This window comes from Parasteatoda tepidariorum, chromosome 11 (assembly GCF_982258835.1).
Source record: "Parasteatoda tepidariorum strain Cologne lab strain chromosome 11, Ptep-v5.0, whole genome shotgun sequence".
NCBI classification, from domain to species: Eukaryota; Metazoa; Arthropoda; class Arachnida; order Araneae; family Theridiidae; genus Parasteatoda; species Parasteatoda tepidariorum.
Genome location: NC_141765.1, coordinates 30,808,953 through 30,834,938, shown reverse-complemented (window position 1 = coordinate 30,834,938; position 25,986 = coordinate 30,808,953). Strand labels below are relative to the sequence as shown.

Sequence of the window (25,986 nt, the reverse complement as noted above, 5' to 3'; positions counted from 1 at the left end):
GTTATATTGTTTATTTTAATCATATTTCATTTGCATTGACAATGCTATTATTTTTCTTATTATTATTTTCTTTACTTAATACCTTCTGAGATTGAATTACTTTAGGCTAAAGTATCAAATTACTTAATTGTCCTGATAAGTAAGGAGTAAAAGTTGACCGTTGAAGGATTTAATATTATCAGATGCTATTGTTTTACAAATATTTAAATTATTATGAAGACGGGAATCAATGTGGGGTTTATTAACAATAGCGCGTAATTAAGTAAAATAACTGCATTGAATATGTAAATATTTTTTTCTCATTGATACAACAATAACCAGGAATGAAAATAGTAGGTTTAATCATGTACTCCTTTATTATTTCATGAAAATACTAATAATAATAAAAATATTTCACAAAAGTATACTCTTTTGCAGTCATTAATTCCTGCTCAAGTAAGAAAAAAAACCGCGACTAACATTTAATGATGCATTACTGAGGAATTGAGATCTGCAGACATCAAGACATTTTTAATTGCTGAAGAAAATTGAGATAAGTGGAAAGGATATTAGTCGAAGCACTTCCAATTTATACCAGGCAATCAAACTGGTTTTGGTGCCTTAACTTGCAGCTTTTTTCTGACCTCCTGAAATATAATTTGGAGATTCCTAAAGTGCCTACTTTTTCATTAAGATATATATTAAGGGAGGATATTAAGAAATACCCTATACCTTCCGTAACGATCCGTTTATCGTTTTTTCCGTATTACCTTCTGTTCATAGACTGTCGTCTGATTAATTTTTCCTGCATACAGAATTCCCATTACCACAGATTGTTCTTAATATATATAAATTTTTAAATCCTAATCAAAAATGAAGAAAAAAATATACTAATGGGGTCTCAAATTAATATGTAACACTATCGTAAAAATAAAAACACTATCTTAATCTGATGAATCTCAGAAAGGAAAAACGGGTGTACGAAATACCAAAACTTGTTTGATTGCGGAAGGAAACGGAGAAGAATTGAAGTATGCTTAATAGGAGCACTTTAAAGTTTTAACTTACAATTAAACATGTTTTCGTGTTTTGCACAACCGCCCTCCCCGAAACTGAACTAATTATATTTCGACAGCGTTTTTGTATTTTCCACATTTAAATATTAAGTTGCGATCTTAATGTGTATATTTTTTATATAAATTTTTCACAGTGTTTCTAAAACTTTATATTAAGGGTGATCATTTTAAAACACTTTGTTTAAATTTTTTAAAAATGTTTTCCTCTTTAAGAATTTCATTTTATTTTTTAATTTTTTAAATCTGCGTCATATGCAGAATTTTATAAAATTTTATGCAAACGTTTTATCCGATATATTTTTTTTAAAATTTTATAGTATCCTACTATATAAGTATCCTACTGTGTGAGTATCCTACTTTATACGCCTCCTACTACACGAGTATCCTACTATAGAAGTATCTTATTACAGAAGTATCCTACTATATAAGTATCTGACTAAATAAGAAGATCTTTTATTCACATTCTTATTAAACTCATAACGTTATATATGCACAACCCCTAATGCAAATTAAGAACCTAATAATATAATAGGAGTAAAAAGCAGGAACTACAAATTATACAGGAATGGACTACTAAATATTATGGAAAATTATCAGAGCATAATAGTTTCAGATGGGAGTTTATTTATTTTAAAACATGAAAGGAAGGAAAATTTCATTGTTTTAGATCCCACTGAGAAAGAAGTTAAGCGCGATACATTTTCATGGTAATGTGAAATGCTAATATGATATTCACTTTTATTTTTATGAAAAGTCGAGGTACGAGCATTTGCTTTTATAGATTATTCACCTTCTGTTTGTAAATGCCCAAATCAAATAATCATTTACATTGAAATTAGCACTTTTCAGAAATATTATTTATAATAAATAGTTCGTATTTAGCTTAAATGTTACAATAAAAATATAATCGTTAAAGATTCATTCATTGAATTAAAAAATAGAGATCATTTAATTAATGAAGTTTCATTCCTTTCAAGTTTCATATTAATTCGAGAGTGAAATTTGGTGCGAATTATTACCCGGATGGCAACTTTTGTAGGAGCTTAATAAGAAATTTAAATATTTATGCATATTAATGAAGTAAACAAATTTAAAATATGTAGTTTCAAAAAATGAAAGTGTGTTTACAAATCAAATATGAAACAAGCCAATTTATGTAGAAATTCCATAATTCTGTTAAAAACGTAGTTGCCGAGTCAATATATAATTTGTTGATATTTTTTTACACTTTCAATTACTTTACTAGTTAATTTTGTACCGAATGTTCTAGTTATAGAGCATTATGCATTTCTTATAAAAAAAACAGTGCAAAGAAAAGAAAATAGCTTCATATTTACCATTAAGTTGAAAAACTTAGTCGAAATGCAAGACAAATAAACTCTTAATTTCTTTATTATAATAAAGTCCGTTTCTATTTGAATTTTATTGGGATCTAATAATTATTAAAAAAAATATTTATTCAGCTTTTTAAGCAACTATTTTTGAATATAGAACACACAATTTTGTTCACTATTATCTAATCAAATTTAATAATTAAAGTATTTAGCTAGACGTTTTTGCATTGTTATCTAATTTTTCTACAATTTTTTTTTCCTGTCATCCAATTTTTCTAAACCGCCTAGTTTGAATATTATGATAAACTACTTAAGTTAGAAATATTAATATACTCTTAATTTGAATAACGTTAAAGAGTAGAATAACAAGTCTAGCTTGAATAAGCATATTAATAAAAGGGGTGCCCAAATAAAAAGTGGACAGGTTAGAAATATAGCTCCACGGTTTAGGGTTATAAAGGATGTAGACTTATTAATCAATAATACGTAGACTGCGTATTATTGATTAGGTCCACAGAAAAGCATTTAAAGTAAATGTAGAGTTAAGAAAAACGAGTGATGTGAAGTTGTATGATTTTTAGCTGCAGAATGACTATTTGTTGCACAGATATTAATTGTTATACTTTTTGATTTTCTTAATCATTTCAATAGCAACAGCAATCGATTCATAAGAGAGCATGGCATTTGATTGTTCACGTTCTTCGTAGATCCGTTATTTATGTACTGCCATTGACGGCTGATTTTCCGAAAATAATTCTTCATAAAGGATAATTATTTGGCATTAAATGTCCTCATATGATCGCTTTTGTCATTAAAAATCGCGCTACTTCTGGTTGCTGAATTCTGGACGCATCCATCGTAACTCAACTTTGCACTCACTTAAAATGCTATTGGGCGAACTAGTTAATCAGTTGCGCTCAGTCTGTGGTGTTCTTTTCTTATTTCAATGTTTTTACCCTAACAGGGGATGACACTATAACTGTGTCCACTTTTATTTGGGATACTTTAATAGAATGCTAAAGAGCAACAATATATTTTTAAATTCGTTTGATATGCAGGCTTAGTTTTAACGAATATATCTTATTTTTGGCAATTATATAGTTTTTTTACATAACTTCTTATTTAAGTAATTGTATAAAATTTAATTTATCTTATTTTTGGCAATTATATAGTTTTTTTACATAACTTCTTATTTAAGTAATTGTAGAAAATTTAATTTATGTATCTTTGGCTTAAGTATCTTGATGATTGGCTTAAGTATCTTGAATAAGCTATTGATGGATACGCTCGAAATTCAAATTTAAACTATAAAAACAGAGTAAATAATTCATTGTCCAGATGTAATCTATTTTCACTAATAATATCCCATAAATCATCCATAATTTAATGCAGAAATTTTTTTTTAATTTTTAAGCTTATGAAGATATTTTGAAATCATGTTACTACCCTGGTTTAACATTTAAATTTTTACTGTATAAGCAAAGACACTGCTTTCAGGTTTAAGTTCAATTGTTGTAACCATAGCAAAAGCTTCATATTTATAAAGTCTAATAATACAATACATATGCTTGCTTTTATTTGAGGTTTTATAAATTTTTTAGTCAATAAAAATTTTGTTTTAATTCAATACTAATGCTCAAACAGTTTTGAATCATTGCTGCCTAAAAACCTAATATCCCGTATATCAATATATTAATATTTAATAATATTCCGTATATCAGCTTTAAATTCCATGAAATCAAATAGAAATTTACTACAAACAATCTTGGTTAAAATCTTAAATTTAAATGCCGATGAAAGAATATAAAATATAGTAGGGGAATGGAATGTAAGAAAATAATTTTATTTTTTTTCTCTAAATAAACTTTTTTGCATTCCTTAATTTAAATTAATTTACCTCAAAAACTTAAAAATAACTTCATAAAATTTTGAATATTTGTGCCTAAGGCGTTTTACTTTAATTTGTTCCTCTGGTCGAAACAAATTTTTTTCAATTATGATAGATTTTTAAGAAATATAAACCGATAATTACGAATTAAAAAAGTAACCAAAAAGAAAATTGCAATTTTAAAAATAAAATTGAAAAAAAGACATTTATTTTAATAGCAAAGAACTACAGAAGACAATTACTTTATGAAACAAAAACAGCGAATATCAAAGGATAATATTGTTAGTTGTATTAAAAATAAGAATCAAACCTAGTTTTTAAATTTATTATTATTTCTCTTATGTCAAACAAAAGTTCTACAAACAATTTTTATGCAACTATTTAATGGCAAAACAACATAAATAATTAAAAAGAATCTAAGCAAAATAGAAAAATATTCTATAATTTTCCCCGGACCATATTAAAAGTAATTTTAATCAAAAAATTAAGGTTAATATTTAATTATTTTAATTAAATATTTCCCGTTAGCTTATGATGCTTTTAAGAATCTTTACTTAAAAAGGGGCATGGACAACAAGTAGTAAATTAAATAAACATGATTAATTATCTTTGTTTTATAATTCTATATTTTACTTGAAATTTTAGTTTGGTATTTAATTAAAAGTATTTTTATTGCTAATAGTAAAAAAAAAGCTGAAGGCACATAAAATTGTGAGTAATTGTATAAACTAAAAGCTTATAATTAAATTTAAATATTTTTTGCTATATTAAATATAAAAATATTACTTTTTAACGTTTGTAAATTTTATATTATTTAAAAATTTTCTACCGAAATGCTTGTGTAAGGAAATAAGAAACAAAAATCGTTGTAACTAAATTTATTTACTTAAAAATTAAAAGAATGTGGCCATTTAAAAATAAAAAGGAATTCTAAAATGTGTTCTAAATCGCATTAACAATAATTTATGTCAAAAAATATAAAAAAAAAAAATTCCTGTTAACTTACGATATTTTTAAGATTTGTGAAATCTATATGTCTGTCATTAGACGGAATTGAAAATTTACTCTAAAGATCTTAATGTGAATTAATTTTAAATTTGATTGTTGCCAAATTATAGTTTAGATTTGTCTCATGCTCCCTTTTCTGAGAACTACCCATAAAAATAATCGGTATAGGTAATTTGTTCCATGAAAGTCTTAAAATAAAATATTGACTACTTCCTAATAAGTATTCGTACCTCAGAGATGAAAATAACTTATTGATCTAATGCTATTTTAACAGAACAGATTGATTCAATCCAAAAACTTATGGTTTCCATCGGCTTGATTTTCGCTGATTTAAAAGCTATAGAAAGTGTTCATGCGAATACATTAATGTTAGTTAAATAGTTTTTATTAAAGTAAACCTAACAAGGAGATACTTCTCGTTAACCATTCCAGTGCAATTTTTTGAATGATTGTAATTTCCGAGACTCTAATAATAATAATCGCAAGTTTAGCTTTTCATTGTCAACAATACACAATTCAATTTTAGGGATCAATCTATGAAAGCATTACTAGCTTAGAAGAATTGATATTTCTCCTTGTATTTGACATAAATTGCCTACTTTTTCTTCAAAAACAAAACATAATGAGTGTGGTGTTAATAATGTAACGTTTTATAAAGTTCGACTAAACTGTTAGAATTTTCATTTTGAAATTACGGTAAAATAAACGAAACAGTCTGCCCATCCGATTAACCATAAAATTAATGGTTAAAAACATTTCTTTCTCTTTATGGTTTTGAAACCGTTTGCAACTGGTACAGTTAAAAAACCGTGAATCCGAAACTATACGGTTTTGAAACTATCTACAACAAGCATAGTTTCTCAGCTATAAAAATAAAACTAAAATAAACATTTTCGCGGATAGAATGGCTACTAAACCGTATTAGATAAAATCAAATAATAAAGTTTTTTTCTCACACTAAATAGTTTGAATATGATCTCTTTTATGGATTTTTGACTGTTTCGTTTGAATATGGCAAAATAATAATTAAATAAATTACTACTTCACCACTTTTACCGTGAAATTTCTAACAGTGTTGAAAGCAATTTTTGGCTATGTTCAGAAAAAAGCTTGAGGCTAAGTTTTTTTATTAATGAATTAGTATTCTGCAAATATTATACTTATGTAAGTATACTTTTAAGAATGCATTCTTTTAATTTTGCGTAATTTTAGATTTTGATTCTCTTTGGCATTTTGTGTAGCTCTTCATTTTTTTAAAAATAAAACAATACAAAATAAATTTAGAATTGCGTTTAGTAAACTTCCAATTGACGATATGACATATAAATAAATTTACAAAATATTAGGGAAAAATTATGACCAAAATATTAGGGAAAAATTGTATTGATTGTGTTGAGTTATTTATACTCAAATCGATCCATGAAATATTAAGTAATAATATTATATGTTTTAAAATAAGCAGAAAATTTAGTAAAATAAAGTTTTTTTATTTCTGATTTCTTTTCTTTCTTTCTCGTTTCTTTATGTATTGTATTTTTAATTTTGAAAAATTTTAAATATCCATGAAATTTGAAACTGTTGTGCGAAATATTTATAAAACTTTTTAAATTGAAATTATTATAAATTACTTAATAGTCTTACTTGATAAAAAATAGTTTGCAACACTTTATCGTCTAAACATAACTTAACAAAAATATATCATTCGCGCAAGATCTCTCTCTCTCTCTCTCCCCCCCCCCCCCCAAATTTTTTTTTTCCCTTTTTTAAATTCTTTTGATTAAAAATGGCACTAGATTATTTATAAACATCATAATCACTAGGTAATTTATAAACATATCTTCATAAGCATATAGATTTATTTACATTTTAAATTTATGTATATCTATATACTCATGTTTTTCTTTAGATATTTGTTTCGACGTTCGAAAACTAACTGTTATATACTAAATTAGTAGCAATAAGCAATAAAAATAGTATCGTGTTATGGGACATAAAATTCAAGCAAAGCGTTAATCATATCCAGGATAATTTCTATAAGCCAGAACCTTTTAGAAATTCATATTTTATAAATGTAGTTTTTGAGAATAAAAGGAAAACGAATAAACAGATTATAGTACGAAAAACGAATTTTACATTGAATGTCATTTCGATTTTATTAAAAAATTTACATAATATTGTTTTATTTTAGACTATAGTACATTCATGAATGTTAAAAATAAGTATTTATAAGCTTATTTTTTAAAAAATTGCAGAATACCATGTCTATCTTTACTGTTTTACTTAAGTTCATACTGTATGTCAGCAATATAATTAAACTATTTTGGCCTAACTTCTCCAAAAAGACTCCAATTATTGTAGAAGCAAGAATGTGGAAAGTAATGTTTCATTATGAAATGTTATAACTATTTTGAGTTTAAAAGTAATATTTTCATTAAAAATATCAATATTCATTTTATTTTTTTATTCAATAAAATGTGCATTAAAAAGTCACTAGTAACATTATTTCAACCAAAAGGTTTTACTTAATTCATATATTACTCTCTTATTATGTACTTTTGTTCACTCTTTTCTCTTTATTTTAATAATTCAGTTAAAGAGCATAAAATTTCAGTTAAAGAAATTTATTGTCATTTATAAACAATTATTAAAAACCTTTTGAGAAATCAATATAAGCATATACATTCCGAATGCATGTCAGCTCCATTTGTAAAAATTTTACAAGTTACTGTAAATTTCGAATAGAATTAAATTTTATTGGAATAATAAATTAAGTAATTAAGGGTCAGTACTGTAACGTAATATTTCATAATATTTCATGACGATAATATTATTTCATAATATTTCATGATTTCATTACGAAATGTCATAATATTTCATATTACTGTCAATATATTGTGAAATATTTTAGTTCCTCAGTTTTATATGTCAGTTTAATTTGATATTTCAGTTTTATTTTATAATTTAAGTTAATCCTGTTTCAATCCAACTTAGCCGCAGCCACCTCTAAGAGTAAAAGCATTTTATTAATAATAGTATTAGATTACTTACCTAATTGATATACCAATTTACCACAATTATTTTAAAACTTATATTTCGCGGATGTTGATTTTAGTAATAATTTCCTCATTTAAAGTCAAAGTTTAGTTCAAAATACATAAATTTAGTTCAAAATATTACGATAACAGAAAACTGTGTAAATTTAAAATATGCTAACAGTATCCTGTATTAAAAAGTTGACTTACTTATTTGAAAGTTATAAAGGTAACAAATAATCAAAAAAACTTATTATAAATCAAATAATAGCCTTTAATTTAAAATGTCCAAAATCCTCATTAGAGGAAAAAGTTGTTTGCTATTCGTGGTAAAAGTTTTTTTTCTTGTGTCATTTATAGCTAGCTGTAGATCTTTTCTATCGAATAAATAAATTTAAAAAGTGTTCTAAAAAATACAGCTTAAATTTTGAAGTTTAATAAACATGCTAAATAAAATTTTGTTACTCTCAATATGCATTCAATTTAAAAAAAATAAATTATTTTTATAATATTTATTTTGAGTTATTAATCTTTCTAAGTTCTATGTTTTGACCATCAACCAAGCAAATGTTGCCTATGATCATTAAACATATCAAATCAAATATGTTTTTTAGGAATGAGATATTCTCATCGTATTTTCTGATAGAATTTAGGATTTTAATTCATCGTAACTTAAGTTTTATAATGCTATTTTTTAACGAATTTTTCTTCAGGAACAAACTTTACCAACTTAATTATTCATTAAATATGCAAATTACTGGATTTTTAAATTGACAGTATTTGTGTTATTTTTGTCAATTCTAAAGGGAAAAAAATATTTGAAGCAAAAACATCTTTTTTAATATAAAATTATTATCTACAGTTTTTGCAAAAATTGAGCATTTTAATAATAGATATCATTGATTGATAGAGGGAAAGAAGGATGTGATAAGGAGGTGAACTTACTGGCAACTGGGCATGAAGTGCAGGATGCACAATAGCTGCTGAGTGCAAAGCTGTAGATACTGGCACTTCAGTATATGAAAGAGGATGATGGGGCCAACCATCAGGAACAGCGGGTAACAAAGTGCCCATTTCTTCTGAAAGTAAATTGTTTCAATTTTCATTTTAAAAGTTCAAACATTGTGTGGTTATGCTTTTAAGTTTTACACTGAGATGATCAGTAACTTTTAAGAAGGATAAACAGAAAAAAAAATGTTAGAAAAATACGCGCAATAAGAGTATGACAAGAAAAAAAATTTCATCTGTAAAGGGAGTAAATCGTAGATGTATGTACAAAATCCATTAAATAATAGTTTTCCATACTTAAACAAAACAGTCAAATGACATAAATAAGATGGTATTTAAATTGCTAACTAAGTGAAAAACTGTTTATTAATTGCTTTCACCTTATACGGTTAAACACCCAGAATTTTATCACACCAACTAAGTCCACCGAATAAAGACATTTAGTTCCTTGCAGCTGGGTACATATTATAGCCTCGAGGGCTAATCCGTCAATTTCATGACAGGCAGAATGGGATTAGAATTCCAGAGCTGACACTACAATATATCCTCCATTCCCTTCAAAGACTAGCTCCATTGTCCAATAAAAGTATTTTTTTTTGAGGTTTTGAAACCATGCTAGTTGTAAATGCTTAAAAATCTGTAAGGTAAAAAATCTTCTTTAATTTTTTTAGTGTTCTTTAAAAAGGTAAAAAATGCTCTTTACCGTAAACTGTACGGTTAAAAGGATGGAGAGACTGCTGCCAGTTATTTTACAGTAATTTTATAATGAAAATTCGAACAGTGTAGAAACGGGGTTAACAGAATTATGAGTAAGTACAATTTTATTTTTAAGAAGTTATGTTTTAAATCATTAACCTAAATTACTGTTATTGTCAAAAATTTCCAATTCATTATTGTTATTTCCAAAAATAAGGATTTCTAAATATTAAAAGTAGCTTTAAGTTTTAAGTTTAGAGGCTTTACTTTTGTATAAATTTTCTTTTTATAAATTCTAACTGCTATAATTGTTGTATGTATAATAGCTTTAATTCATAAAACCATAGAAGTATATACCTTTTAAGATTTCATTAACTCATAGTGAGCATTCATTTTTTTTAAAATTTAAAAAGGAAACTAAACAGAAAATTATAAAAAAGATAAATATGAGAAAAATTTGAAATTTCACATTTAAACTGAAACTTTAGGAAAAAGATAGTTTTTAATTGGAACAAAAGCACTGAAACTAAATCAAAAGAGTTTTTTTAATGTAGAAGGCAAACTTTGGTAACGTTCTATTTTTAAAAAGTTAATCTTTCTACCTTGTATAATAATCATGTATACTTTAAATTTGGATACTATTCTTTGAAGTGTCAGTTATGGGGACAAGATAAATTAAACAATCAACAAAATAAGCATAAAAGATTATTCAGTTAATGTAGCGCCATACAATAAGGCACTGTTTAGTTGGATTATTTAAAAAATAAATAAAAAAAGTCAGATACATTAAGATAGATGATTTTTATTTAAAAAAATGAACATTTGACTCATTTCGACGATTAAACACATCCGAAACATGAATCAATTTTATACACTGTTAAAATTTTTATTCAGAAATTACGGTAAAATAACCGGCAACAGTCCAAAATCGTAAAACGGCAGTCCAAGACCGTAAAGTGAACATTTCTTCACTTCACGGTTAAATATTTACTACTGGTACGGTTTAAAAAACCATAAATACAAAACTATGCGGTTTTAAAACCACTTACAACTAGCATGGTTTTATTAACCATAAATGTAAAACTGAAACGGACATTGGAGCTACGTGGTTGTTACGCCATTAATTCGTAAATGATGGTTTCGCACTCTAGTAGTCTAGGTTCAAGGATCGAAGAGTGCAGGAAAACCTTGGGGAGAAATTGAAGAAATCCTTCACGGATCGAAGAAACTCTTCATGTACTGAAGGAATGGAAGGAAAAATGTGGAAATAACTCATGGATTCGAACCCCTGTTCAGTCGGATATGAGATGACAGATTATTCCTCTCAGCTAAACTATGTACCCAGCAGCGAAAAACAAAGTAGCTTCACAAGGTGGGCCTAGTTAGCACGGATTGAATTCTAGTTGTTAAACCGTATTAGGTAAAAACAGTCACTATACCTTTTGTTTCCTCACATTTAACAGTTTGAATATTTTCTTTTGTATGGTTATATAACTGTTTTGGTTGAAAATGGTAAAATAACAATTAAATAAATTTCTATTTAACCATTTTTACTAAGAAATTTCTAACATCGTTCCATATAACGGTTTCACGAAATTTATACGGTATTATGGACTAATGTTAAACTGATTTTTCTGAGAATATTTGAAGTTTCAAGTAATCTTTAAATTTAGAATGCAAGAAATTGCTTAAAGTATAGGCTTAAAATGTAGGAAAATGGATAAAAAATATTAGTTTGGCATTTCTAATCGCTATCAAAAAAAATAAACTGAAACCGACAAAGCAATTTATTTAGAAAGCAGCCCTTTGGAAATAACGCCAGTTATTATAAAATTTTATGATAAATTTTTTTATTTGAAGTATGTAAAAGAAAAATAGAAATATTTCATTTTTTTAAAATTGCATTATTCAAACACATTCTCTTGGAATAATGGCATCATCATAGGATGTAAATGCAGTTCAGATTGAAGAATGCTCTGAAACTTCTCTGTTATAAATCCTTCGTCCTGTTGACATTTGCTCCATCTCTCCTGCTACGATGTTTAAATAATACTGCTCATATTTTCTGCAATCTTAATAAGGCGACAAAATGAGCCGTGAATATCATGAATTTTAATACTTTCTAAATTTGATTACATGGTGTTACGGTTTAACTTGAATTGCAACATGGTTCACTTTAACGCCTTATAACGATTGTAGCTAGTTTGTACGATAATTTGGTTCAGTTTTGAGCAGATTCTTTATCAGATATTTAAAATGCAGTAAATTACGAAAAGTATAGTTTTGAAAAACTGAAAACTACATAAAAATATTATTTTGGCTTTCTTCAATGCTATCTTAAAAATAAACTAAAAACTTTTGTGTCTTATAAAAATACATATTCTTATGTTTAAAGTTTTTGTTTAAATTTTTTGATCAAAAGGTTTCTCTTTTGCTCGTATTATATTCTCTAAGAATTAAGAAAACATCGTAATGGACGCATTTATGGCTGATGAACGGATTTATTGCTGATAAACGTATTTATGGCTGATGAATGCTCTGAAGCTTCTTTGTTATAAATCCTATGATCTGTTGACGCTTGTTCGATCTCTCCTCCTTCAATGTTTCAATAATTCTGCCCACATTTTTTGCTACCTTAATTAGACGACAAAATGAATTGTGAATATCGTGTCATGCAATATCGTGAATTTTAATACTGCCTAAACTTGATTACAAGATGCTATGGTTCAACTGAAACACACTGTTAGAAATTCCGGGACAAATTACGGTATGAAGTACCGACACTTTGAGAACATCATACGTAAAATCCCTCTTACTATAAAATCTATTTTTATGGTAAAATATTATACCATAACTTTTACAGCAATATTTTTTTAATTAGAGTTATTCGGTGATTTACGGTGATTATTACTGCAAAAATTGCAGTACATCAGATTTTTTCCTTGACACGTTCTGGTAAAAATGGATTCGACGGTAAAAAGTACCGATATTCAGAGCAGTGGTACTTTTTACAGTAAATTGACCTTAAATCCTTAAATTGCTGAAATATGATTTAATTAATTGCCTTATTAAGATCGCAGTAAATTTGTAGGGTGTTTGGGTTTAACGTTGAGCATATTTTCACAGAGGCTTAAAATGCAGTGAATTACAAAACATATAGGTTGGAAAAAGTACAACCTACATAAAAATATTACTTTTGCTTTCTACATGCTATTATAAAAAAAATTAAAATCAATAGAATTTTTTGTGTCGTATGGAAATATGTATTCTTGTATTTAGAATTTTTATATAAAGTTTGTGAACTAAGAGTTTCCTTTTTGCATTAAATTACATTATCTAAACGCATTCTCTAAGAATAAAGAAAGACATCGTCATAGGATGTAAACGCATTTATGGCTGATGAATGCTCTGAAACTTCTCTGTTATAAATCCTACGTTCTGTCGACGTCCGCCCGACCTCCATATTTCCTGCTACAATGTTTAAAGACACAGATCTCTGGCCTGAGGCTCTTTCTGATCGATGGGACGAAGCGCGATCTGGGACACGCTCGATCTTTCACTTTGGCAGGGGAAAGAGCATCCACCGTGTTTAAGTTCACCAAGGATAGTAGCGAAGATGAGCTTTTCTGTCTTATACCCATTAGATCAACGAACTAGGTAGAATACCTGTGCTTAGTGACCGCTGGTTTTAATGGACACGTCCGATTGCTTTCCTCCGGGATTATAGAAGTCAGTCAAACTTGACTGCTAAATCATAGAACCTCTGACGAGTCAGAGCTAGAAAGCTGAAACTTTGTGGTTGATTATGGCAATAAATCAACTTAAAAGTGATTATTGAATCTCTGATCATTACTTACTGTCTTCGAAGGATTCTACTCTGCTTAATGGCATTAAATGATTTTGAAAAGATTAAATGTAGTGGAGTGGAAGTACCTCCATCCTACTAATTCTCTTTCTGTTAGTGGAGATTTTCTTTGATTATTTTTTCTGTTTATGATTGCAAATTATATGCATAAATATTGCAAAAAAAAAGAAAAAAAAAAACTTCTGAGGATAAATTTTGTGTTTTTTATCTTTTCTTTGAAACTTGAACTAATTTTCTTCTCTTTTGAAATTTCAATAATTTTTATTTTAATCGTCATTTCAAGAAGTAAGCGGATAAATGTTTAATAATATTTTTAAATATTTAGAGATGTTGATGAAGAAACTAAGCTATTAAACATAAGCTGGAGAGCTTTATCAACATATATTTATTAAAGGTTGATGATAATAACCTTTATTTAATAATAATTAATTTCTCAAAAATCCACTTTTGTTAAGCAAAAGTTTATACAGATATTTTTTTTGAAATGCTGAAAACTGAATCTCTGAAGATGACTTTTCATAATTTTTTAAGCAAGTTTACAAAAGCTCTTTCGTCATGTAAAACAATGACTTTTAATAAGTAGCATCCTCTTTTTATAACAATGATAAATAACTTTTAGGTTACATTTTTTTCCGTCTCTGACCTTTGCTCTCTAGGCCTACAGCTATGTAAAATTTCAATTTGAAGAAAATTAGCAGATTTTTTATAAGTGAAAAGTATTAGTATTTGAGTTTATTAGTATTTGAAACTTTACTTCATTACTGCATTGTTAAAGATCATAAAATATGAAAAAATTATAATTTATTCTTAATATTTATTACTTTCATTTAAGTAAAAATCCTTTAGGGAATCAGTTTTTTTAAAAATATTAAGAGTGACTTACTGAAAAAATTAAAATGTTTGTCTGCTTTTAGGTTGAGTTAATTCTGATAGATGGTACATAAAATGTAATTCGAGTAATATGTACTATTATAAGAGATGTACGAATTCAAAATGCTCCATTCGTTGCTAATTTTTCTTCTTCTTGACTAAACAGTATTGAAAAAGAGCATTTTAAAAATATTTTTTTTTAACCCAAGCATCAGAAAAGGCCTTATCAAGGAGCAAAAGAAACTAAAATAATCTTTAATAAGTTAAGCATAGAAAAACAGTCTCAATAAGAAACTAAAAAAGTGTTTAATGAACAGAATCAGATAGAAAGGTGTATTTTGAGTCTTCAACCATTCAGTGCATGCATGAAGCCATCCATCAAAATAGTTAATTTCGTTTAAAAATTGATAGATAATTTTCAAATTGCAATAATGATTTATGACTATATAAGCTTAGTATCTGGTTGTTTATAAAATATGATTTTTTGAAGGATGATTCTCTTACAATGAATAGATATTTTACTGATTTATGTATAATGTCCATTCTGGAACAATACCTTTTGCCATCTTTCTGGCAGTAGCATGATTTCACATTCATAAAATTTTTGTTCTCTCCAGGCAAAATATTAATTCCAGGGATTTTTGACTTCTTTGCTTTGAGCAGGTTTTATCTTTTTTGCCTAAAATATCTCTTTTGTTTCACATTGTTGTAGACAATCTATTTCTAGTCCCCAGTGATGATGTTCTTTAAAAATAGATAATTTTCGTGAAGTTTGAAAAGCAAATTGCGGATAGATGGAAATCTTCTGTAAGAGAAGATGAAGATTCCATATGTCGAGATTTGAGATAGAACTTAAGTATTTTAAGTTATCATGAACTGTCATTTTCAGTAAATTAAATTTCTCAGTGATCTCACGAGCTGTTATTCACCAGCTTGCATCAGTTAATGCCATCAATATGTCTTCATCAGCTTTAATTGGTCTTCCAAAATGTGATGCATCTTTAAAATCAAAACTTCTGGATCAAAATTGGGCAAATCAGTTATGACACAAGAGTATTGTCAATATATCTTTTTCATACGCACCGGATAATTTTTTCTTGCATGAACAGCATTTCAAACTTTTTGATTATAAAAAAAATAAAATATGCCAAAAATTCTGCTTTTCACTTCTTGTATTTGTAAGGGTATTATCCCAAAACTATTTTGTAGAATCAATCGAATTTTTTCTTAAGTAGTCAGTGCTATATCACTGTTAAAGCATATATAATGTTTATGCTGCTCAAGTGTAAAGTTGACTATGAAAAAATTCAATTATATCCTATGTTGGGAAAAAAATGAAACTACTTTCTGTATAATCCAATACATCTAAATTGTATTTTGCCTCAATTCCAATAACCAAAGCAGCTGTCATAAGATATTTCAAGTTAACCCTTGATAACTACACATTCGTTGCCAGCTTTTTCAAGTCAGGTTTCAACTATAACATTGTATCATCTTCCAAAATACAAACATTAGTTTTATCATTTATCTCCATTTTAATAAAACTTCAAATTATATTTCTTTTAATCCGCTCTAATTTGTTTGAAATTAATATAAGGTTTATAAAAATAAGCAATGGTAAATTCCTAGATTGTGATGAGTTACATAGTAACACTGTCTTAAATTTAGTTAGTGTTAAAAGAAAAGAGTATCATTTTATGATATGGAAAGACAAATGGAAAAATAAGCAAATAAATGAATAAATAAATAAAATTCACCAGTTGAAAAACACAAAAGGAAGTTTAAAAAAATAAATATAGCAATGACATAATTTAAGAAATGTTCTTTCTATTTTCTCACATTCACCAACTGACCCCTTCCCTGTTTATCAACTGACCTGTATAATGTTTTTATTTCTCCACTCTCATAAAAATTTTATAGAACAGAGGGAGTAAATAAAATAAGGTTGATAAAAAAGAGAATAAGCTAACAAAAAAAAAATAATCTCCACTGTAAAACGTGGTAGCTCTATTTTTCAAAATTTACCTCTTAGGAATTATTCTCTAAGGTGCCCTTAGCAAAAAATCTTCTTTACTTTGTTGACGGGAAATCTGGTAAGGAAAAATATGTTTTTGTAACCTTAAAATACATTTGACCTCAAATAGTTGTATGGTTTCTCCCACAATGCTTGGTGCGTGATTATTTTAGCTCGCCTCCATTTTTTTACCACTGCACCTATTTAGAACCCCCTCCCCGACCATAGAGGACCCTCATGAGGCAAAAGCAACTTGGAAGGAGCGTTCTGGTCTGGTTAACAATTCATGGGGGGAAAACGTAGGTAAAGGGAGAGGATATATTCGATGTGATGCAATTACCAGCTCCGTAGTCCTGCTACGTGTACCTGGAGTTTAGAGTCGCAATATACAAGGAAGGGGTTTCAAATATTTATCACTGCATCTCTTTTATACTATAAACTGGTCCTCTCTCTGTGGGGGTAGGAGTGGGTGCAGTCATAACTGCTCCGGTAAGGTGCTTGGCCATATTTCCTTTTTCATTTTTAGGCTGTTATCAAATATTAATCCCCCACTTTCTTTCTCTAATAAATGGATTTGCGTTCACAGATTGCTTACATGATGTTTTCATTTCTTTGTCTTTTGCTCCTTACATTCTGTGAGACGAGAGGAAATTTCTTTTTCTATCTTCGCATCACTCAAATATTATATTATACTCACAAAAATAGTAATAGTTTAACAATGGAGATTTTTGGCCATCTTATGTAGAATATAGTTAAAAAATCTCAATCCATTTTATTTTTGCTGCTTCAACAATCTATAGATGAATATTTAATGCGTATAAAATATTGAATATAAAAATATTGAAAAAATAATAAGAAAAATGATTTTCGCCTTTTCTGGTTGAGATTTTTATTATTCGATGTACCATTTAATGCATTGAAAGTTTAAAATAAAGACAGGAATTTTGAACTGTATTAGTGGCTTACTACTGTTCAGGTATAAGAGAAAAATATTTCAAACTAAATAAAAAAACGCAGGTTAAAAGGTATTATTTTTTAAATTTTTTTTCTTCAATAAAATAAAAGCAAACGCGATGAATCTGGAATTAGTTTAATGCAATTACGTCTCTAAATTTTTTTTTCGAAAACATTTAAACTAAATTTGTTTTGTATAAAAACTAAGCAGTTTTCTTTAAAGAGATCTTTAATTTTTCAAATATACTTTTTTTTTTCGCAAAAATTTTCACAGTGTCAATTTACTTCGTATTTTTAAAGTGAGGCTGCTTCATTTTGCAATGCATTCTCATAAATGACAAAACATCAAAATCCCGTTTCATATATGTGACTTTATACGTTAAGTAAAAAAAAAGTTTAAAAAAGACAGGCCTCAGAAATATTTTATTGCAGGTGACCTAAAATTATTTTATATTCAATAAAACTAAAAATTTAAAGAAAAATACATGGCAGCATTATTTTTGAAACTAAATATCATTTTCTGTTACTGAAACGTAAAGTTTCTTTTTATCTGAAATGTGATTGTGGTGTTTCTGCTGGATGGATAATTGTTAAAACTTCAGAAAAATACAATAATTTTAAAAATGAAAGTGCTACCTTATTTGCAACATGCTCCTGCAGTACAAAACGTGTAAATTACGTTTCAGATAAGTACACTTTCAGAAAAATCGGTACTATAATGTTAGCACTTTAAAAACATTATTTTGTGCAAATTTGCTGCAACTTTAATACGGTGTTAAATTGAACTATATTTCCGTTCATGTTAAATCATTAAATCGTGTGATTAAATTTAGGAACGATTAATTTGTACGATAACATGTTTTAACTTGGCATCTTCTCAATTAATTCAGCGTACCACGATCTTTTCGAAAAGGAACTAAATGTGTGCCCTCTTTCAAATAAGAAACTAGCGCTTTTAAGTTACGGATATTCATCATTGCACACTGAGAAAAAAAATATGGTCAAAACTGTCAGAATGTGGTAAAATTGGTATTGATTTTGGTAAAATTAACAATGTAATAGAGTTATATAACATGAGATGAAATTTGGTTAGTGTACCGTATATTTTGATTTTAAATACCGTATATTTTGATTTTATTAATTAGAATTATAGCTTTATTTGTCCGAAATGTCATAACCGTATAGTATGATAATTTTGCTAGAATTTGTTTCTCCATGCTGACTAAAACAGAACCAGACTAAGTTTGTTCATAAAGCTTTTGTTCTGGTTTATTGGTAGAGAAATGTCCAATAGTAGCTCTTTTGCCCTAAATTATGAAATCGGACCAGATCCGTTTGTAAAAAATAACTTTTTGGCTCATCTCATGCAACAATTAGTGCGAACACTGTAACGTTCGTTAAAATGATAAGGATATTAGACTTATAGAGTAATTTTAGAATTATTGAGTATTTTAAATAAAATTTAATTTATTAAAACTAGTATTTCGAATTATAGTTATACTTACGACCAGTTATCGGGTGCAGTAAGCCTGGGTGAGAAGGAGCCGCTGGTGGTGATGGTTGTTTCGGTTTACTCACTTTTGTATTGCTCTTTGCAAATTCCAAACGTATGGTTTGAGGAAGATCTGGATCAAATCTTACTCCCTGCTAAGAAAGAGAATTAGCATTAGAATCATCAACTAAAACTTTTATTAATGGTTATATGATAAGTAAAAACTATTATTTAAAATATAATGAATGATCATTATTTGAAATATTTTACGCAATGAAATAACGCATCTTAGCTTTAATACATCATTTTTCAAGAGTGTTTATAAGTTATGAATCTTTTAATTACAAATAGGAAATAAAATATATTTTAATCGAAAGTACATATTTTCTTAAACTATTTATTTAAAAAATGAAATCCTGAGAGTAAGAATAAATTGAAATTGACATTAGATTAATATACGGGTTTCCATTGAAGTGAAAAATTCGGTTTGAAATGAAAATATTTATAAAAAAAAGGAAATTATGAGCTGGATTATGTTTTATTTTATTTCAAAATCCAAGCATGAGAAATATTTCAAGATTATTCATTGTTTTAAAATAAGAATTCTAAGAAGCATTATTGTTCAAGATGTGGACAAATAGAAATTGTAAGTAGCAATAACTTCAATGTAAGTCAAGTTTCAATCGCATGTCAGCTATGACGAAAAATGTTTGATTATGGACAATTCTTCAAAGGTTTTCATAAATAATACTAATCGGAAAAATAATTAAAACTAAAAAAAGTATGATAATTTTGTCACAAAATTTATCAAAAAAAAAACATGCATAAAATAAAAAGTTATTCAAGAAGAGGGAATATTTTTTTCTTCGTAATAAGCAGATAATGAAATAAATTTGTCTTGCTTATGATTAACTAACTTAAAACTGTGGTAGTTATATGATTATAACTTGAAATCTATTTTATTGGCTTTAAAAATCAGCTAGCATTAAATAATTTTCACAAAAGTGAGCAGTTTCTTAAAATTGGTAGTTGATTCAATTTAAGTATAAATTAAAAAAAATCTGTAATTTCTAAATTTTTTTAAATTTTAATAAAGTTCTCCTTACATTTTAATTAATCCATTAGTGCTATTTTTCTTTGAAACGAATTATTCTATTAATTAAAAATTTATACTAAAACATATTTAAGATTTTTTTAAAACTCAAAACGTGATTAAAGCTGCCGGAACTGAAACTCTTAAAATATTAATACTTTTTAATAGTCTTAGCAGCCAGTAAAATTTACAAATGCAGCTTTTAAGTTCTTTTTAATGTGATAAAATGTCAAATTAAGATTTTTAATACTAAAAAAATTCCTTTTAAATTACAAGTTGTCAATTCGCTGCAGAATATCTCTACTAAGATAAAACAGTTTGAATTTACTCCATTATTTTTGTAAAATTTTGTTGCTTTTTATTCTCTGTTATCACTGGAATAAGATTTTGATCTTTATAAATAATAAATAGCATCATAAATTTTAAAGCAAAAATCTTTTTGAATGAGATTTTGCAATCAACAATATCTCAGACATTGTCAATCAAACTCCTCTCTTCTATCCATAAGCTGTCAAATTAACGTTTCAGTTTGCGCAGAAGAATGCTTCCTTTTCGTTGCGGAAACATAGTCTCTAGAATAAATTAAACTAACAGCATTACTTTAACAAGGCTCGACTTGTTTAATTTTTGAATTTTATATTAAGCTTTTTTCTTATTCTTGATACTTTCTCCGTTGCTTTTGTGTTATGGTTTTCTAAATTGTTCAATTTATTCTTAATTAATCTCCGTTGTATTGACGTAAATGTTTGCTTCAGAATAATGAAGTTCTTAAGTTAATTACTTTGTAGATGAAAATATGGGAAATAGCAGACGTTTTAGATCAGTGTGGAGTTATGTTTTCTTTTGAGTATTTTTCTCTGTACATTTTCTCCATTATGGTAATGACGAGGTTAAACATACGAAGAAAGTACAAAATGTTAATTCATTAAGCTAAACATCTTCCTTTAGCTAAACTCGTATTCAAATTATTCGTAAAATATTTTTCTCTTGTTATTTAATGAAAGATGTTTGAGTAATAATTAAACTAAACTTTTTTTCTTATGTCTTTTACCAATACGAAAAATTAAAGAAAAGCAACCATGAGATTCTTAAAATATTGTCAATTAATATTTAAATGATTAATTTCGCTGTAGCATCTCCTCGAAGTTTTAAGTAACAAATATAACTATTTACTTAAAGGGAAATGATCTATTTAAATATACTTTTTAAAAGTTTGACCGATATATTTGCAACAAAAGTGTTTTTTCAAAAATTAAAATTTAACAAAAACATTTGAAAATTCCCATTCTGCAGCTTTAACAGTAATAACACTAAGTAACTTTTGATTGTAAATATTGCTATAAAATATAATTTTTATACATTGTTGGAAATTTATCGGCAAAAATAGTTAAATGGCAATTTATTTTATTGCTATTTAACAGTATTCATTCAAAACAGTCGAATTATCATAAAAAAAATTATATTCAAACTGTGTGAAAAAGACGTTAATTGCTTGGTTTTTCCCAATACGGTTAAAAAAAACCTTATAAAGCCATTTTGTTCTATTCTCTGCTAGGTACATACTGCAGCTGAGAAGGATAATAACTGAATCTCATGACCGGCTGAACAGGAGTTTAAATCACAGCGTTGACATTACAATATTTAATCAGTCGTGAGTGCATGAAGATTTTCCAGCTTCCTGCACCCCCTCAATGGGTGGTCCTGAACTATAAGAATACGAAACTATCGTTCACCCAATATTGACGCAGCACCCACAGAGTTCCAATTCTATTTAAAACTCATTTTTATGGTTTAGAAACTATGCTAGTCGTAAATGGTTATAAAATCGTATACTTTTTAATTCGCGTTTTTTTAACCATGCCAGTAGTAAACGGTTTCAAAGCCATAAAGGTAAAAAATGTTCCTCACCATATACAAAAAAAATAATGTTAAAACATGGCCTAGATAGTTTCTCTATCCTTCTCTGTGACGTAACGACTGATTTCCTAACATATTTTATATGATTTTAAGAATGTTTACGTAATGTGGCGCTACGGTACTGGGGTGAATTTTCCTTTGCATATTTTTCTTCGTGTATTTTTTCACTATGGTAGTGAGGGAGTTAGATATATCAGGAAAGTACAAAATGCTTCAATAGAAGTACAAATACGAAAATTACGAAAAAAAAAAATGAAAAGTTCAATGTACTTCAATTTAGCTAAATTCTCAGTCAAATAAATCTTAAAATAGTTCCAGCTTTTTATTTAAGGAAAGATGATTCAGCAATATTTAAGCTTATTTAATTTATTTTTGCTACTGTCTTTTTCCGATATGACATACTAAAGAAAAGCTTCCTTGATGCTTTTATAATGCTGTCTATTAATTTCGCTGCATATTTTTGACGAATAGGTAAGAAATTAAAACGATGATTATAACAATTCAAGTAGAAAATAACGATTCATTTCCTCATATTCTAGAAATAAAAATATCCAGGAAGAATTGTGTTGATTACACGTTTGCAAATTTGTGTAAATAATAGGAAAATAAACTATAAACGACTGAAAACTATATATAAGAGACTAAAAGTTGTAGATTAAAAAATGGGCGTCATTATAAATAGATAAAAAAATTATTGACATTGATAGATTTAATATGTGAGCTTAGAAAATATACATATGTATTTATAATTAAAAAAAAGACTTAATTAATTTGGATTAAAAAATTGTGTTGTAACAAACAGAAATTTTCATAACAATGATATTTTTATAACAATTTTACCAAATACCAAGAGATATTTTTATAACAATTAGAATAGTAAAACGGAGAATTTTGCTTTGGGTTGGTTTCTTAATTTCAGCAAGCATTATTGTTGCAAATTTCTTACAACAATTTCTTATAAAAATTATTATATCTAATTATCATATCTTACTTCTTAAATAATTAGCTAAAATAATTAAGATACCGAAATAAAATTGGTTGAAAGAATGGATGAATTTGCATTTAACATATGTGTGGCTGCATTACACTTGCACCGAATCGTTTTTTTTTCATTTTAACTGGTTTAATTCAGTTTTGCTATTTATCGTTCGCAAGGAAAATTTATTTCAGATTTCAGTTATTTTAGCTTTGGATTTCGTAACCGCGGTCGCATTTCTACCCTTAAATTGGTACTTTTAGAGCAATTTTTCATTTAACTGTAACAGTTAGAGGATTATGTATCCCCCCATGCTCTCTTAGCGTCACTTGATGAATATGTGTTGCCTGTGAATGTGAATTCAAATCATTTTTAAATTTTTATTTTTAGCTCCCATTGATGCAGTTACATCAGATCATAAATATATTATGATGAAAGAAAATTATTTAATGTCTCACATAAAAAAATTTAATACTTTTCATACAGCAAAAAAAATGCAATGATTAACCTTACAAGTTCTCACTTACTTCGTAGCTTTTGTTCTTGAATTAGCGTAGCATGATTATAAATAAAATAATAAGGGGTGTAAGAAACACAAATCATTTGATATTAAAAGGAAATTGAAAAAGGAAGTCAATTAATTTTCTTTATAAAATTTTTTTCTGTTATAATTCAAATAATAATAATATTCAAAACTCTTGTATTAATTTTACTTGTTTATTTTAATGTATTCTTTAGTATTTATTAAATGAATATGAATGCGAGAATGTACAAAAAACATACTATCATAGAAAATCTAATTGGTCTTACCTGCAAATCTAATTTAGCTGCTTCTGCTCCCGCTCGAGTTGTAAAGGTAACAAATCCTACAGGCTGCAATTAAAATTGATTTTGTAATGTTTATGAGGTATTTATGTAAATTAATTTTTTACAACTACCAGGAGGAAAAAATTTTGGTAAAATTACGATAGTGTATAACAATGACATTTCTGGTAACAAAATATTCATAATTCTGGTTGATAAAACAAAAATAAACGCCATTTAAATAATTTTTTTAGTAATATTTTGGCTTATATGGCAACAGTTAACTGGAAATTCTGATTTTTAAAATTATAATTATTATTACCTCACATTTTGGAAAAATTTCAAAACAAAGAAGTAAATTTTACAGAATAAATGTTTTTTTTTTAGGCATCACGATAAAATTATCAAATGCTACCATATTTACCAAATTTTATCGCATATTATAAAACTATATTATATTATTTCACCAAAATCACCACTTTGGTAATATTTACCTAGTTCTTCGGTTTCTCATAGAGATAGAAACTCAGCAAAATTTACCATATTCTAGTAGTTTTGACCATACTTTTTCTCAGTGCAGGCTTAGAATTTTTTTAATTGGCATTTTTGAAGAATTATGTGTATCCAATTTGTGCATTAAACGTTTTTTAATGTTAAATCTCCTATTTTTTTACACTCATTAAATTGAAGACAGAGTAACTCTGTTAGACAAAATCTTATTGAATAGCAAGTTTATATTTCAAATTCTTTTCTAAAGCTTGAGAATATCCGCCATTATGGTTAAGATGACTCAGAGTTTCATAAAAGCAACTTTTAAGTAATAAATTTAAAAAAAAAAGTTGAAGTATCTCTTAATTATACATAAGCACATAATTTTACAGCGATATTAAAAAATTTGGAAGAACTGTAAGGTAAAATTGATGAAACTGATGACAGCAAAAACATGTAACAACTTAAAGGTAGACTCCGTCGTAGAAGAAAATTAATGCGTTTGGTATTTTTCGTTTTTATAAATATCTTTTTTCCCCTTCCGGAAGTTGTTTTTAATACCGGACACTAAATGCGTAATGCGTTTTTCTCTAGAAAAATTCCTTCCTCACTTTAAGTAATGAAGCGGAAAATTTTATAACGATAATTCATATTTTGTAGTTAAAAAGGTTAGGTAGTTAATTATTGTTCTTATAATATTCATTTCTTCTATAATTTATCCAGGTAAACGTACCTTCGAATTTTCGATACACTCTAAGATTCAGAAATGATCAATTTTGAGAGTTATTCATTAATTTCCCTGTTAAAATTCTAATCATCTCAACAAATTGTTTTTCGCTTATTTTTCTTTATTTTATCATATTAGAGCAAATTAATCAATCTTTACGGTATATTTAACATTGCTTTTAAAAACATGTAAAGGTAGAAGTAAGATGATACATACAGAAAAATGCAGACAATCATTTTCAATTGCTACAAAACAACAAAGCTTAAAAAATTGCGTAAATATTATATATTTTTCAGTTTACTTGGAAGTAAGATATTAATCATATTTAATATATTAAAACAAGCATAAACTAGTTATTCTTTATGAAATTTTGCATTAAAAAAATTCCTAAACAGAAATTGCTATAAATCAATAATTATATTTTTTTGTAATATAAAAGCTTTTTTTAGATCAGTTGAAGTTTCAAAAATACTAAATGGGTGTGAAATATACAGTTTCTTATGAGTTGAAAAATTTATGATATTGGATGTAAATTTACGTAATTCTAGCAAGAAATTTCATTTTTTAAGGTATGTTTAGAAATTAGAAATATTAGAATTCTTATGCACACATCTTTTTACAAATTTAATGCATTGGTATTCGCAAATACTTCAAAATATTAATTTCCGTGTCCGTTTCGACACCACATGTTTAAATTTGCCAGAATTATGGGATTTACCATTCAAAAAACTAAAATAACATACATATTTTAGAAAAGTCACATA

General features: G+C 27.1%; 1 protein-coding gene across 1 annotated transcript in view; it reads right to left on the bottom strand.

Annotated features, from left to right (window-relative positions):
• The window catches only part of LOC107457473 (protein couch potato-like), a 230,925-nt gene that overhangs the window by 8,987 nt on the left and 195,952 nt on the right, over positions 1-25,986 (bottom strand). The window contains exons 4-6 of the mRNA XM_071187649.2: positions 24,013-24,075; positions 19,230-19,371; positions 9,263-9,396 (exon numbers count right to left, since the gene is read on the bottom strand). Of these exons, the coding sequence (XP_071043750.2) occupies positions 9,263-9,396; positions 19,230-19,371; positions 24,013-24,075 (339 nt within the window). The remainder of the gene's footprint in view (positions 1-9,262; positions 9,397-19,229; positions 19,372-24,012; positions 24,076-25,986) is intronic.